The 14,177-nt window shown below is 37.5% G+C and overlaps 1 protein-coding gene across 2 annotated transcripts in view; it reads left to right on the forward strand.

Moving 5' to 3' along the window:
- CDK14 (cyclin dependent kinase 14) overlaps positions 1-14,177 on the forward strand; it is a 306,222-nt gene that overhangs the window by 85,207 nt on the left and 206,838 nt on the right. For both annotated transcript variants that reach the window (XM_071735199.1, XM_071735201.1), the window contains 2 exons: positions 1,509-1,603; positions 10,745-10,824. In XM_071735199.1, coding sequence (XP_071591300.1) covers positions 1,509-1,603; positions 10,745-10,824 — 175 coding nt within the window. The remainder of the gene's footprint in view (positions 1-1,508; positions 1,604-10,744; positions 10,825-14,177) is intronic.

Raw genomic sequence — 14,177 nt, forward strand, 5'->3', positions numbered from 1 at the left:
AGATGTGTATATGCTGAAGACAATGTAGAATAGTTGAATAGAGAGAATTTTTGCCTTTGATAACTATTGGTTAATAGGGTGTCATTGTGGAGAGATATGAGGTACCAAGTCATCTCAGCTTGGATGCTCTTGGCTGTTTAAACAGAAGTAGTTTTTGACTCAGATGATTTAAAACTTTTGGCCATGGTTTTAAAGAAAGTTGCACACAGATTTATCCTGTACTGTAATATTTTTCCTTTCTAAAAGCTGAAATTTGGTAACTTTTTGTGTTTTAGGTGTAAAATCCTAAATGTGAGTATATACTGTGAGCAGCTGTGCATGGCTTAGAGTCTCCCAGTTTAATTCAACTAAACATAATGGATTTGCTTGGCTGCTCTTCTTTGTAGTGTTATAACCAGAGTGCTAACAAATCAGTCCCAGTATGTGACTGGAGCATCAATGTTGACTCTCTAAAGTTTCTGCTTTATATGTTATTGGTTTGTTTAGTGACAACACATCTGAACACTGTAGTCTAAAATATATCTAGATAATTCTGAGGTCAGATGCAGGTCAGTTTTTTCCAATGTCCTTCTGATCTTGGGGGAAAAATGAAAAGCCCTTTCATTCCAGACAACTGAAAAATGGGGAAATTTGGAAAAACAGATTGCACTTCAAAGAACTCAAATGTTTTCCAGGAACTTCACTGGAAAGTTTTCATGTCAGGTGACTTTCTGGTTTTAAAATATTGTGGTGTTCTCTGTTAGGACTGTGTAAAAGTGAGGCAAAGACCAGTCTATAGCAAAAGCCAGCTGAGCTCTCTGTGCCTGTGAGCAGGAATCATTGATTAACTTGGTTCAATTTTAGACCCTTCACTTAGGCTGCAGATGTTAAAGTTTACAGGACTTTATTCAACCATGCTGCATGTGCATACCATTAAAAGTAGGGTGTGATTATGTCCATGTAAATGTAACTCAGAATCAAGATATTCTCACTGAACATATTTTCCTGTAGTATTTTGACCACTATATCAACAATGGTTGATGTTCTGGGACATTGACTACTAGGAGAAATGTTTTTGGGTGGGCTTCACTCTAAAAATAAAAATTAAAAATAAAGCAGCTCTTCTAATCTGATTTTATAGGGCAGATTAAAACTGTTACTTAAATCTCTTAAGAAAGATGAGATGGCTTAGTTACTAATGATCTTTCTCCTTGTGTGAAGTGATGTATGTGAAAAATAAAACAAATGTCTCTTTGATTAAGAAGAAAATCCTTTTTATAGTTATAGTGATATAAGTGTACGACTCATATCAGCAGTTACCATCTGGGATGTTGAATGATGTTTTATTTGAGTAGCCTGTTGTATTGTTCCATTAGCTCTGCTATTAATTTTAATTTTTTTCTGGTTTCTGAAAATATGCTGCTCTGTGAGTTTTGATAATGATGTTTGATCTCTAAAGGCTGAATCAAAGTAGCTAATGTTGTACGTGCAATACATACTGAAACATCATCTTTTTGTGTTTTGTTTAGCCTACAAGCCCCAAGTTTGGAAAAGCAGACTCATATGAAAAACTGGAAAAACTAGGGGAGGGATCCTATGCTACAGTATACAAAGGGAAAAGCAAGTAAGTGGTGGGTTTTTAAATTTCTTTTTCTGTGTAAATGACCATAAGGAGAAAGTAATAACTGATGCTGCTGCACTTGTACATAGATTGCTTTGAATGAATGCACAGTGCTACAGGCAGCCAGGTACGTGCCATGGCAAAAGAGGCTGAGACCATATTGCATAGGTAACATACTACTTTCATCACAAGAAACAAGATGAGATCCCATATTTTTAATCTCAGTTTTGTTTGTACTTTAATGTTGTACTACTTTCTCAATAACCGTACCAAATTATTTTTAGGGGTAAAAGCACAGTATACTGTCGAGTAGGTTTTTCTGATGTTCTGAGAACAATGCTGAATATATGCAATAAGTCATTAGTCTTATTTGTCATTATTAAAAAGCTTGAATAAAAAAGCATGAAGGCAAGGAGTGGAATTTTGGACTACTGTAAATTCAGTTTGTTTACAAGAGTTTATTTACAATCATTGCAACTACTCCATCTGAAAGTCATCTACTGTATAAAAAAATGTTTTTTCAGCCCTTTTAATGCTATTTGTTGAAGCTTTTTTATTCCCAGTGCCCCAAGTGCTTCTATATTTTATAAAATAACTGAGTGAACATGCTTAAAATAAGGTAGTGCTTTAGTTGAGAGTCACCTTTTGTCAAGCAGAGTGTGTTGTGAAAGTTCTTAAATTCAATCAAATTTTCATAATCAAATTTTCTATAATAACAAAGCAGCACTGAGAGGGATATTGGGTATGTGTGATATCTTTATTTAAAAACGTTGATAGATGAGGCACCTCTGCCATTCTCAGTGGAGAGAATATCATGACAGTCATAGCACAGAACAACTACTGCAATAAGGAAATAAGTGTTAACATTTTCCAGGGTCATGAAGTTAGGTAGGTACTGAAAATTTTTCTTTTTTCCTGAACATTTGTAATAAGTGCTCTCATCTCTCAGTAGCTTTGAGGTTGATGACCATAATGACAGCTGATATGAATAAAAAGATATTCTAAATGTAGAATTATTTACACCTCTGCAGTTAGCTTATATTGTTAATGGTTCAGTTACGCATCACTTGAAGTTCCAGACATACACGTTTAAGCTTTTTATTGAGGTCTACATAGTATGAGAAGACAGTGTAGATTTCAGCTTGTGCCTTATTAGTAAAACCCTCAAGTAAAATCATAGTGTGAATCTGGTGATTCTTACCTGATATGTCATGACTTTCAATAAGATTGAACAAAGGCATCAGGGCTTCTAGGTGTCCCATCAATCAGTGAAACAGAGTGGAAGTTAAAAACAAAACTAAGTGCTTCCCTGAAGCTGCTTCATTCAGTGATGATTTGTGAATGTGTTGCACAACATAAATTGGTTAGAAATAATAATTTGTTTTAGTAGACCTGACTGCAGATCTGTAAGAAATACTTCAATGATTTTAATGGTAGCTGAATAATAAATTGAAATTACTGGGCTTTCTGTACTCTCCAGAGCAAGCCCTAGAAAGTAGCATGAATTATTAAAAATATATACAACTTTATTCTGCTGCTTCATCTTTAGTAAGGTTTGTAAAATGTAATTTTGAAAAAAATGTGTGTAACTGGAGTTACAGCTATATGCATAAGAATGCATATGCAGAGACTATTTCTGTTATAGTAGTATTTCTTCACTTGCTTAATTTTGTTTGACTTTTTCTTTCCTCTGAGAATTGAATAAGTACCCAGCACACCAGATTCAGCACCTCCAATCCAGACTTCTGTTTCTTGAACAAACTGAATTACTTCACAGTGGGAGTAGGTTGTAGTTTAAGAAGAGGGGAAACACTACAGGGACTATCTTCTATTTCAGAAGGTTGAGGTAATGTAGCCCTGTTATCTCTTCTGTCCCCATGAGAAATCCCCATGAGGAATCTCTGGCCTATTTGATATCCCCAAAGAAGAAAGAGCACCACTTCTGAGATATACTTCTGGGAAAGATAGATAGATAGGGAAGGGTGAATGGATGGGTCAACATTGGCTCTGGCCATTCCAGAAGAGCCTAACTTTGCTACTGCTTTTTTGACAGATCAGTTCTCACTGTTTATCTAAAATGAGACAGGAATAGATACAGATTTTTTTTTTCTAGCACCTGATGTAGGTAATAGGGTGAGATTGTGATAAACCACACTGTGTTCCCCTGGCTACAGGCTCAGTGGGAAGCAAAATGAACAAAACAGGTCAAATGAGGAATGCTGCTTCTGGCATGTGCCCAGTTTGACTACTGAAGGATTAAGCCCTCATAGCACACTGCTACACATCAAATACATTATGTGTATTTGGAAATGCTGGTAATACTTGCACAACAAGTGCATTTTGGTCAAAATGATTGAGAATCCCTAGTTCTCAACCAACTGTGATGCTTGGCTATCTCATTTTGCCAAAATGTTTCTGAGATGTGTCCTTAACTGGAGCTGGTGATTGAGAATTTAAGATAAAATGGAGCTGTTTTGAATGCTACTTTATACTCAGAATTATTGTGCTTGATATTTATCACCAGCTGTATGTGGTGAATTGTGGGGTTTGGGTTTTCTAAATGCAATTCCAGACATAGGTTTCAGCTTTTAAAATTATTTCCCCTGGTGATCATAATGATGGAATAAAAACTCCATGATCTTACCTTCCTATTTAGAAAGACTAAAAGATCCATAACTGCCTTCAAACACACAAAGTCAGTCATTCCCTTCTTAAAATTTGAACTAATGTATTCAGTAATGTGCTCTCGGGACAAGCCTGGCTTTTTACAGCTTGGAGCAGGATCAGCCTTACCAAGATCTTACTTTCCTATAAAATCCATTACTTTTTTTTGTCTGTTAGAGTATTGGTGGTATTATCCCAGGAAAGTGAAACAAAGTGGGCTAATTCCTCTTACTGGATGATGGATTTCTCTTTTTGCAGTCAGAAAAAAATGATTCCCTGGGGTGAGGAAGCAGCAGAGTGAATGGGACTGTATTATTGAGGAAAGGATTCTCTCAGGCTAGGCTTTGCCATTTATGGGAGAAATAGCCAAGCAGCCTTTTTTTTTCTACCTGACTGTTGCATCAATGGGCAAATCTATTTGATTTCACATACATCAGGCGTGCATAATAAAACTCATCTTGGCCTGTTCATTTCCTACTTTCATTCAGGTTAGGTTCTCATGTGTTACTTAGTGGTATAAAATCCCAAGAGGCTGCTTACTGCATGAAATTCAGATCACTGTAAAGCAGTTTATGCTTTCTTTTTAGAGTAAAATTTTGGATAGGTAAGCCTAACAATTTACTGATAACAGTGTAAAATATGATGAAAGTTCCATTTACTCTGTTGGGCTAACACTTTGAACATTTGCCATACAATAGGTGCAAAGCAATAGTGCCTTTTAAATTCCTCTATGGTTGTTGAGCTGAAGAAGTGCTGTCTGTCTGTATACTGACACATATCTTTCTGCTGTCACTGACCTTCTTCCCTCTTAAGCTTGATTATAAATTTACCTGAATGTACAGCAGTTGGATCTGGCTTGATCTGTGGCACATAAATGTTGATGTGAGTTTGTAGGAGTCTGGAGATGAAGCTGGTGACAGCACAGGGGAGCTGCTGCCAACCAGAGCTCCTTACAAAGCAGCATGGAGGCCTTGTGTACTTTCACTGGGAACTCTACATATTGCACTTAAGGGAAAAACCTGTGCTTTTGGCAAGATTACGAGTTGGCATGGTTTCTGTGCTCTCCTCCCACTGTGTTCAATTGCCCTTCAAGGCAAAGAATTAAAAAAAAATTACTTCAGTTAAAGTGATGTGATCTGTGACTGCTGCTTGCACAGCATGCATTTGTGTTTTGAGAGGCAAGCCAATGGTATCTCCACTGCTTCTGCACTACTGTGATCTTGATCTGCTTCTTGCTTGTCCATGTGATTTTTAGTGTACCTTTACTTTTTTTGGCACCTATACTAAGTTGCTTGTGCTCTAAGTATGGCAAAAATATGTAGAATTTGTTGAGTGAGTGCTCACTCAACACATTTTTGTCCAGTTTCTCTACCACAACATTCCATAATTTCAGTTTCGCCCTAATAAAATGCTTGTCCTCATAAATTCTGGTCCCAACCCCTTTTAACTATTAAGAAGAGAAATCAGTAGAGGACTGAGCAGAGCGTAGTGGAAGCTGATGCTGTCAATGAGAGCTTGAAGGCTACAGAGTTGTTAGGCAGTCCTTCAGCTGAGGCACCTCTCCTGGTTCTGTTGAAATCTGAATTTTTTGTGTTCACAGTGATGCAAACAGGTACCCAAAGATGAAAGGTATTTTATCTGCCAGCCAGGGCATTTTGTGTTTAACTCCATCAATGGGGAGTTTGTGGTGCAAAAAGTAGACCTTAGAGAGAACTTGTGCCCTGGAGGGGAGGCACCATGCTCTATGCCAGCTGTGGTTTCCATTCCATGTTATTCTTGGTGCAGCAGAGAATATTTGAATGATCGATGGAAACTACCTGGACTTGCTGTTGGCATGAGGTACTGTAGTACATATTATAAATATATAGCTAACCAGAGTATTTCATATATATGTCTGGGATGGCTGCTTGCAAGAAAAAGGATGACAAGTATTTTGATTTTTATGTTTATGATGCTGAAACTTCTACTGAGCATGACTAATTGCTGTTCTAATTTTTTTTTTTTGAGTTGTAGAATTTCATTTACTTGTCACAAAACCTCCATGGCTCTCTCCTTTTGTTTTATGTGCTTTCTTGCAAGTGCCATGGGCTTCAGATGGCCTGAAGAACTTGCAATGATTTTTTTTGTCCCTTTTTAGTCATTCTCCTATCTTTAATCCATATCAATGTGCTCCCTGATATGTTTCACATGTGACAGTCTAGCTTATAGGTAATATGTTCTTCAGGTTTTAGCTAATTTATTTAGACTGCATACTTAAGAATTGCTCTGGTTCATGATGCCTTAGTGACCTAAACTTTCTGAACCTCTTATTTATTGCAAATTGTGTGAAATCAGCGTTCATCTACAAATGAAACTCTCTTCATCTGAGGATAGCAGATGTCTGGAAAAAGAATACATATGCATGGGTTATGAAAAGGCTCTACTACAGCTTCCCATTTTTTCTTCTTTTCTTCCACCCTCATTTTTTTAAACTGATGTACCTACAGTAATTTTGTAGGCTGCTTTTTACTATACATTTAAAAATCATGAAATGTGTTTGTACATAGATGCTTTTAGAACAATCCCTGCCATTTAAAATCTGCGATAAAAACAGTAACTTTGAGTTGAACTAGATGCAAAACTAAGGATAATTAAATGTTTAACTAAAATGCAAAGCGGTGAAGTTATTAAAGTATTGTAAGTGCTAAAATAAGTTACTAAAATTTGCACTAGAAGATAAATAACTGACTAAGTTGATCACTTACTGGAGTGAATTTCTCAGTTTAAAAGAAATATTGGGAGATTTTTCATCTGTGGTTGTATGTGTAACATTACACTATACATGTTGTGTTTCAGCCCACAAAGTAGCTTACAGAGGTCACTCAGCATAATTGTCTGTTGTGGCAGGGTATGAAACTGAGGAACGAAAATATATTGTTACTCACCCAGGATTGCACAGGAAAATGTGGTAGAAAACCTAGAGGAGAGCATAGTTATATTGGATCTAAGTGCTAAAAGTTGTTGGATAGTAATTTACTGGCACTGACACATATATGCCTGATTGGAATGACAGAGCAAACACTAAAGTAATTTGCCAACTAAATGCCATTATGCACCAATGTGTTTGCCAGTTAGAGCTGGAACAGCATCTCTTAGGAGATCCCCTATGACTGTTGGTGTGCAGACTTATAAAAGGCCACTTGTAAGTGATTCCATTACATCTGCCTTCAAATTCTCTATGTGAAAATCAGTTCCTTATGTTTACATGAGTGGGACCCAAAGAAACGCAAGGCATGGTGCTGGGCATCACCCTCTCTGCTGTCAGCCCCAAGTGATTTGCTTTCAGCAGGTGTGGGCCAAGTGCAGCCCTTGTGCTTAGGTGAGCAGCTGATTAGTTTGCACTGAGTGATGAAGGCTGGGAGGTGTAGGGATGGAGGTAAATGCTCTGATGCTGTTCACCTGCTTCTGTTTAAGTGAGGGCTGCCACTTGAAGCAGTGATCCTGTAAATCCTGCAAAAAACAGTATTTCTGAGTTCCAGTGACAACAGTAATTAATAATTTAAATCCTTCAGCTCTCTCAGAACTCTCTGATCTACTGTTTTTCAGCCCTGGTACGCGTCATCATTATGAAGTATCTTTAATCCACTGGCTTCTTGTAAAACAAAGTAACTTCTGTTTAGGATGGAGGTTAAAAGATAGTGGCAGTCAAAAAGAGAAATCAAGGGGCATCTTTAGTTCCTTGAGTTTTTTGCACCATAGTCCTTGACAGTCCTTTGTCAGGACTGTAAGTGTTTTTTGTAAACTACAAACTTAAGTCCTTTTCAGTAAGATAACCATGTTTACACTGAACTGCCTTTTATGATAGTGATTAAAAGAAGCGTTACTCTCAATGTGGAATTAGCTACTTGTTGGTAGAATAATCAGGAGTAACCATACCTACAGTCAATTTGCCTCTGCCAGGTTTCTTTCAAGGAAGATTCTGGCAGAGCCTGGTTTCATTAGGCCGCCATGGTTTGGAGTTTTAGATGTCTGTTTATTACCTCAGTATCACTACAGAGTAGATCTCCAGGTTTGATCTCAAAACTTTGAGATTTTTGTGTAAATGAATATTTAACAATTGAGAGTTACTTTTCTTCACAAAAGTGAGTTCTATTGAAATGTGTACCACAAAAAAGAGCATTATCTTAATACCATATACTGGTTTTTCTTTGCAGTAATGTTGCCACACTTAGCACTTTCTTGAGTTAAGAACTCAGCCTAGAGGATGTGAATATATACACCTGTATCTCTTAATTGATGATATTTATTATTTTTTCACATCTCAAAATTTATGTTCTCTTTACAGAAAATAAGATGGAAAAAAGGGTTTTAATGACTGGACAGTAAATGAGAATAAGGCTGCTGTTTTATTCTGGAAGTTGTAGATTAATACATTTGAGATATATAATACTAAAGGGAAGAATGAAATCCCAGAGGAACACTACTTGAGATTAGTTCAATCATTTTGATAGTATTAAGAGTTGCCATGATGTCTATCAAGGTGATGACAGGTACCAATGGCAATGTGTCAGTGATAACTAAATAGCACAGCCCACCTACTGTGTTTAATTGTGAATTATTCTAATTGAGTTCCATACTATTGCTGTTTGTGTTATTTTCCTATTCTTAATGATGGAATGGAGAATTTTGGATTAAGACCAATATAATCTACAGAATACTATGTGCTATTTGCCTTAGTCTCTGGCTAGAGAATCCACACCTCTATTTCCCTAGAACCTCCTCGATCTTTTTGCTGTCATATTCTGCATTGCACTCTCTGAACACAACATCTGTCCTGTTCTTTATCTGGAAAATGGTCTTGCTTTTCTAAGTTCCTCCTGCACTATTACTTCTATTGTCAAATAATAAAGTAATCCAGGTGTCTTAACTTATGTATATATATGTGATGGGTAGGGTATTTTATTGACAGAGAAATGGAATACTATACAAATATGTGATCTGCACGTCTGTCATCAGTCTTTCTACTTCTGCTTTCATGATAGTTTATTCTCCTATCTGTGCATAACACATGAATTTACTTATAGCAAGTCTTATCTTTTTATGATGCCAGAAGTCTTGTTAAATCTAAACAAAACTATATGTAAGGAGAAATCCAGATTATAAGGAGAAATCCAGATAATCCAATAGGCTTAAACTAATAATTACCTTTCAACAGTGACTAGCACCCTGAGGCTTGAACTGGTGTCAGTCTGAAGCATTATGAATAGTTGAAAGGTGATGAGTAAACTATCTTTTGATAACCAGGCTTTCTTAAGTTGCTTGGAGTCATTAAGCAATGCTTTGTACAGAGCTAATGAGGTTCTGGCAGTTGCAAAAGAACAATCAGAAGAAACAAGACTGTAGCCATCCTGTCACTGAAGTAATCTAACTACAGAAATTAAAAGCCTGAGGGAGAAGAATAATTTATGCTCAGTAGGTGTCTGTATCATCTTGCTTAGAAAAATGAATACATCTTCTAGGGCCAATACAATTGGGAGTTGCCTCCATGGCTATGGGAGTGTGGAAGCTCCAGTGTTTCCTTGGACTTCATGGTTGTAAAGGCTAATTTTGCTTTTACAGAAAGAAATTGCAATAATAACAACAATAGTATTTTTGGAAACTGGTTATGCCTTTCTGGTCATCTGTCTATGCCATTGCTTGTCGTTACTGGAGAAGTTTCAGAGTATGAGTTTGCTCTGGACGAGGGTAGTCTGTACCAGTTTTTATCTTTCATTCAGTTTTTGTGAGATTTAATTTGGGTAAATTGAGACACCTGCTTTTTTGCAGGTCCTTGACTGTGATTTGCATATGGTGAAATTTTTAATGCTAGAAGTGAAACCAGCCAAATACATTTGAAACTAGACTGACGTGTTGTGAAGTTTCATCCCTTGGACCACAAACCTTTTTTAATTTTATAAATGAGAGTCATAATCTCACACTAGCCTGGGCCATGAAGTCAAGAATGTACTGTAGGAACAATCCTGCCCTAATGGGAAATGGCCAGAATGACCTAAAAATTCTTTCCCATCTCAAGCTTCCATAGCTTGTTGAGGGTGATAATTGTGGGTGTCATGCAGAAAGAAGGAGGCAATTGGTATAAATATGGTTATACTGCAAGTGGGGTGCCTTTTCCTTTGAACAATTCGATCAAATACAGGACAGATAATATAAAACCATATTTTACAATGTGATACTTCTTAACAAAGCTTTGATTTAGTGCTGTGATAGAAAGGAAACAGACTGACTCACAGAGAACTGAGATCATTTTTTGGATTGCATCTGAGTGTGAAAATATAAAGTTGACATTATGGAAGCTATGAAGTGCTTCTTACAGTGCTATAAATGAATCGCTGGCATTGGCAGGAAAAAATTTAATAAATACATGATGGGAGACAAGTTATATTATGAGAAATGCAGTTTCTGTGCTTTAATTTTGATTTTTCTTTTTCTTCCCTCTTTCAGGGTAAATGGAAAGCTGGTAGCATTGAAGGTGATTAGACTACAAGAAGAGGAAGGCACCCCATTTACTGCTATCAGGGAAGGTATGTTCTCACATTTGGTGATTATATATGGATTTTTTTTGTAAGTACATTGAAGTTCTTATTTCTGTGCCATGCTGTAGTGAACAGGTTGAGAATTCAAATTATATGGTAATGTTCTCTGTAGGAAGAAACTTTGGTGCCTCAAAAACAAAACCTCTGGTGTAGGAGTTCGTGTTAAAGATGGCAGCTCTGCCTCTGCTTTGGCTCCTTTTAGATTTACTATACAAATGAGTACTCAAGAGCATGGTGGGTGTGAGGAGTCAGTCTGGAAGATGAGGCAACTGTGTAAGTTGTGCTTCTTGCCTGCAGGCAGCATCTAAGATGTAATTTTTATATGCCCATAGAAAGAAGTGAAGAAAAAAATGTTTCTTTATGAAGACAAACAGAATATCAGGGAGCAAAAATGCAGGCATCTTAGAAGCTGTGTGCAGTTTGGGACTAGTTTTGTTTGTTTGTTTGTTTTTTTTCCCCATGGGCTCTAACTTGCATGGCTTGAGAATGATTCCTAGCTAGCACTTTCAGAGGTGCCTGTCATAGTTTCTGCTCTGCTCCTTTATCCTTCCTTGTCGTCCTCTCATGGCCCCTAGGGATGGCTGCTTTTCTGAGCCTGCCTATTTTGAGCTCCTTTGCAGAAACTGCTGATGTGCATTTTCTTTATAGGCCTCCTTTCATAGAAGGTACTAGAAATGAGCTTTGGTAGAGGAATACCATTAGAACTAAACAATTTACCATCACACCACTGATTCAGGCTCAGCTGAAGTTGGTAGTGAACTGAAGAGATGAGTTGCAGCTTTTTTTATTTTTCTCTTGGTGTGATTCCTGAAGTGGGAATAGCCAGGGAGGTTCCATCACAGCAGCCCTGACAGGGTCCACATCATGGCCCTGCTGAGGAGGCCTGCAGCTTTGTGGCCACTGCAGCTCCCTTCTCCCTCACTCCTACTTAAGTTCCTGCAGCCATCCAAATGCTGTGTATCTGTCTGTACATTGAGCCTGTTTGGGCATGGACTGGGAAAAAAATAAATCCATGTTGCTCATGACTGACACCCTGAAGTTAGAAACCTTTAAAGTACTGTGGTTTTCAGCCCCAAGGTTGTGCATTTTAAAGGGGGCTTTTTCACAAAGGAGGGAAAACCATGGGTGGCCATTTTCAGAGAATCATAGAATGTCTAGGATTGGAAGGGACCTTGAAGATCATCTAGTTCCAATCCCTCTGCATGGTAGGGACATCTCCCACTAGACCAGGTTACTCAAAGCCCCATCCAACCTGGCCTTGAACACTTCCAGGGACGGGGCAGCCACAAGTTCCTTGGGCAACCTGTGCCAGTGTCTCACCACCCTCAAATTAAAGAATTTATTCCTAATGTCTAACCTAAATCTCCCCTCTTCAAGTTTGAAACCACTTCTTGTCCTCTAACTACACATCCATGTAAAAAGCCCCAGCCCAGCTTTTTTGTAGGCCCCTTTGAGGTATTGGAAGGTTGCTATAAGGTCACCTTGGAGCCTTCTGTTCTCCAGACTGAACAACCCCAACTTCTTTTGCCTATCTTCATAGGAGAGGTGCTCCATCCCTCTGATCATTTTAGTGGCTCAATGATGATTTTATGAAGGTTTTTCAGCAGTGCTTCTATACTGCTTTGTTTGAGTGATAATTATTGAACTATCCAACACATTTATTTGCAATGCTATATATTTTATCTGTGATCTGTCTGTCCCTGCAGCTGTGCTGTGATAGTGAGGTGTGCAGAGTGTTTTGAGCACAGCTTTCAGTATTACTATATTTCAATATATTTCAATATGATTATATTTCAGTATTTGTAATGATGAGTTCAAGGCATAACAGTCTGTGCTTCGAATGGTTATTGTTCTCTAGGTTTTGAGTTGATATGGTAGTGACAATAAGAAAATGGGAGATGTGGCTTTTTTGTACCTTTTTAGTGGCACTTAAAAGGTTTATTAATGTGTGCTTGGTCTAAATCAAAGTTTATAGCATTATAACTGTCAAATACAGTCTGATGTGTTTTTCTACATAAATAGCTTGTTTTGTGAATTCAGTATAAATATGTACTCATTAGGAGCAAGAACAGAGATTTTTCCACTTGATTTCTTTTTTTAAATTATAAAGTCACATTTCCATGAAGATACTTTTCACTCTGTCATTGGAGTTTGCCTTTTAGCTGTGACTACAGCACTGTGGTTGAAGCCAGTTAAAATTCTGGTACTTAAATATTAGTAAAACAAAACTTGTGTCTAGAAAATCTCTTAAGGTTACTAATTCATATTTATTTTCTTAAGTAAGCAGTGCCTCACTGATTCTGAGAGGGCTATATGCATTTGTTGTATTTCTAAGTACTCATCTAGGCTGGGATTAGATCCAATGAGTATTAGGCTAATGAGAGGGCTTTTTCTCAGCTTGTGTTGACTATTGGTTAGGTGGGGTCAAACTTGGTTTACAGGTTGCTGGTGGATTGTTTGTTTGTTTATTTTGTATATCTAATCCTGTCTCCTGGGTAGTAGAACTTTACTCAGATCTGTAGGAGTCATTAGTAGAAATAGTCTTACACATTTTATGCCTGTAAGAAGTCAGATGTGCATCATGTGTAAGAAAGGAAGGGGGAAAATCTGTATCTAGTTAGGCATTGGCTTTTCTGTTTTTTGGGGGTTTTTTTCAACACTAGGGAAAAAGGAAGGCTGTTCTATAAATGTTAGCTTGCAGGTGGTCTCAGTGATATTGTGCCACACCCCTATTACTTGCCAGTAGCACCACAGCTGTGGGCTTCATTTGCAGGACCTGAGAAAGCTGTTGCTTTCCTCTTGGCAGCATGTAATCCCAGTTGGACATGCTGGGTTCTGTAATGCAGCTGTGACTGATCTTAGATACATGGGTGGGAAAAACTAAAAAAAAAGAAACAAAGAAAAAGAAAAAAAAATATGCTTGTGTAAGCTTGTGAAGTTATCTGATAAGTCTGAGACAGAAAAAAGAATGGGGCACTGTGTTAAACAGATTTTTCTTGATCTCTGCTGGCTGACTGAGGGCTCCAGCCATATAATTTAGACTGGGACAGTCATAACAAGTGCAAATACCACTGAACATGAGATCAACTTCTAATTTCAGTTATCTGAGGAGCAGTGTTTCCCTAATAAAAAAAATAAAGCATGATACCATGGTATCATGAGCCAGGGGTCTGAAGATTTTTGACTAAGTCTTTCATAATGGAGAAACCAGACAGGTTTTTACCTTTACATATTCCTTACTTTCTAATTTTCCATTAATGCAAGGCAAATTCATGCAGAAGTCTAGTTATTTGTAAATTTAAATGACTTTGAGCTGTTTAATATTTCCCATGGCTATTTCT

The sequence above is a fragment of the Heliangelus exortis genome, chromosome 2, assembly GCF_036169615.1.
Source record: "Heliangelus exortis chromosome 2, bHelExo1.hap1, whole genome shotgun sequence".
Classification (NCBI taxonomy): domain Eukaryota; kingdom Metazoa; phylum Chordata; class Aves; order Apodiformes; family Trochilidae; genus Heliangelus; species Heliangelus exortis.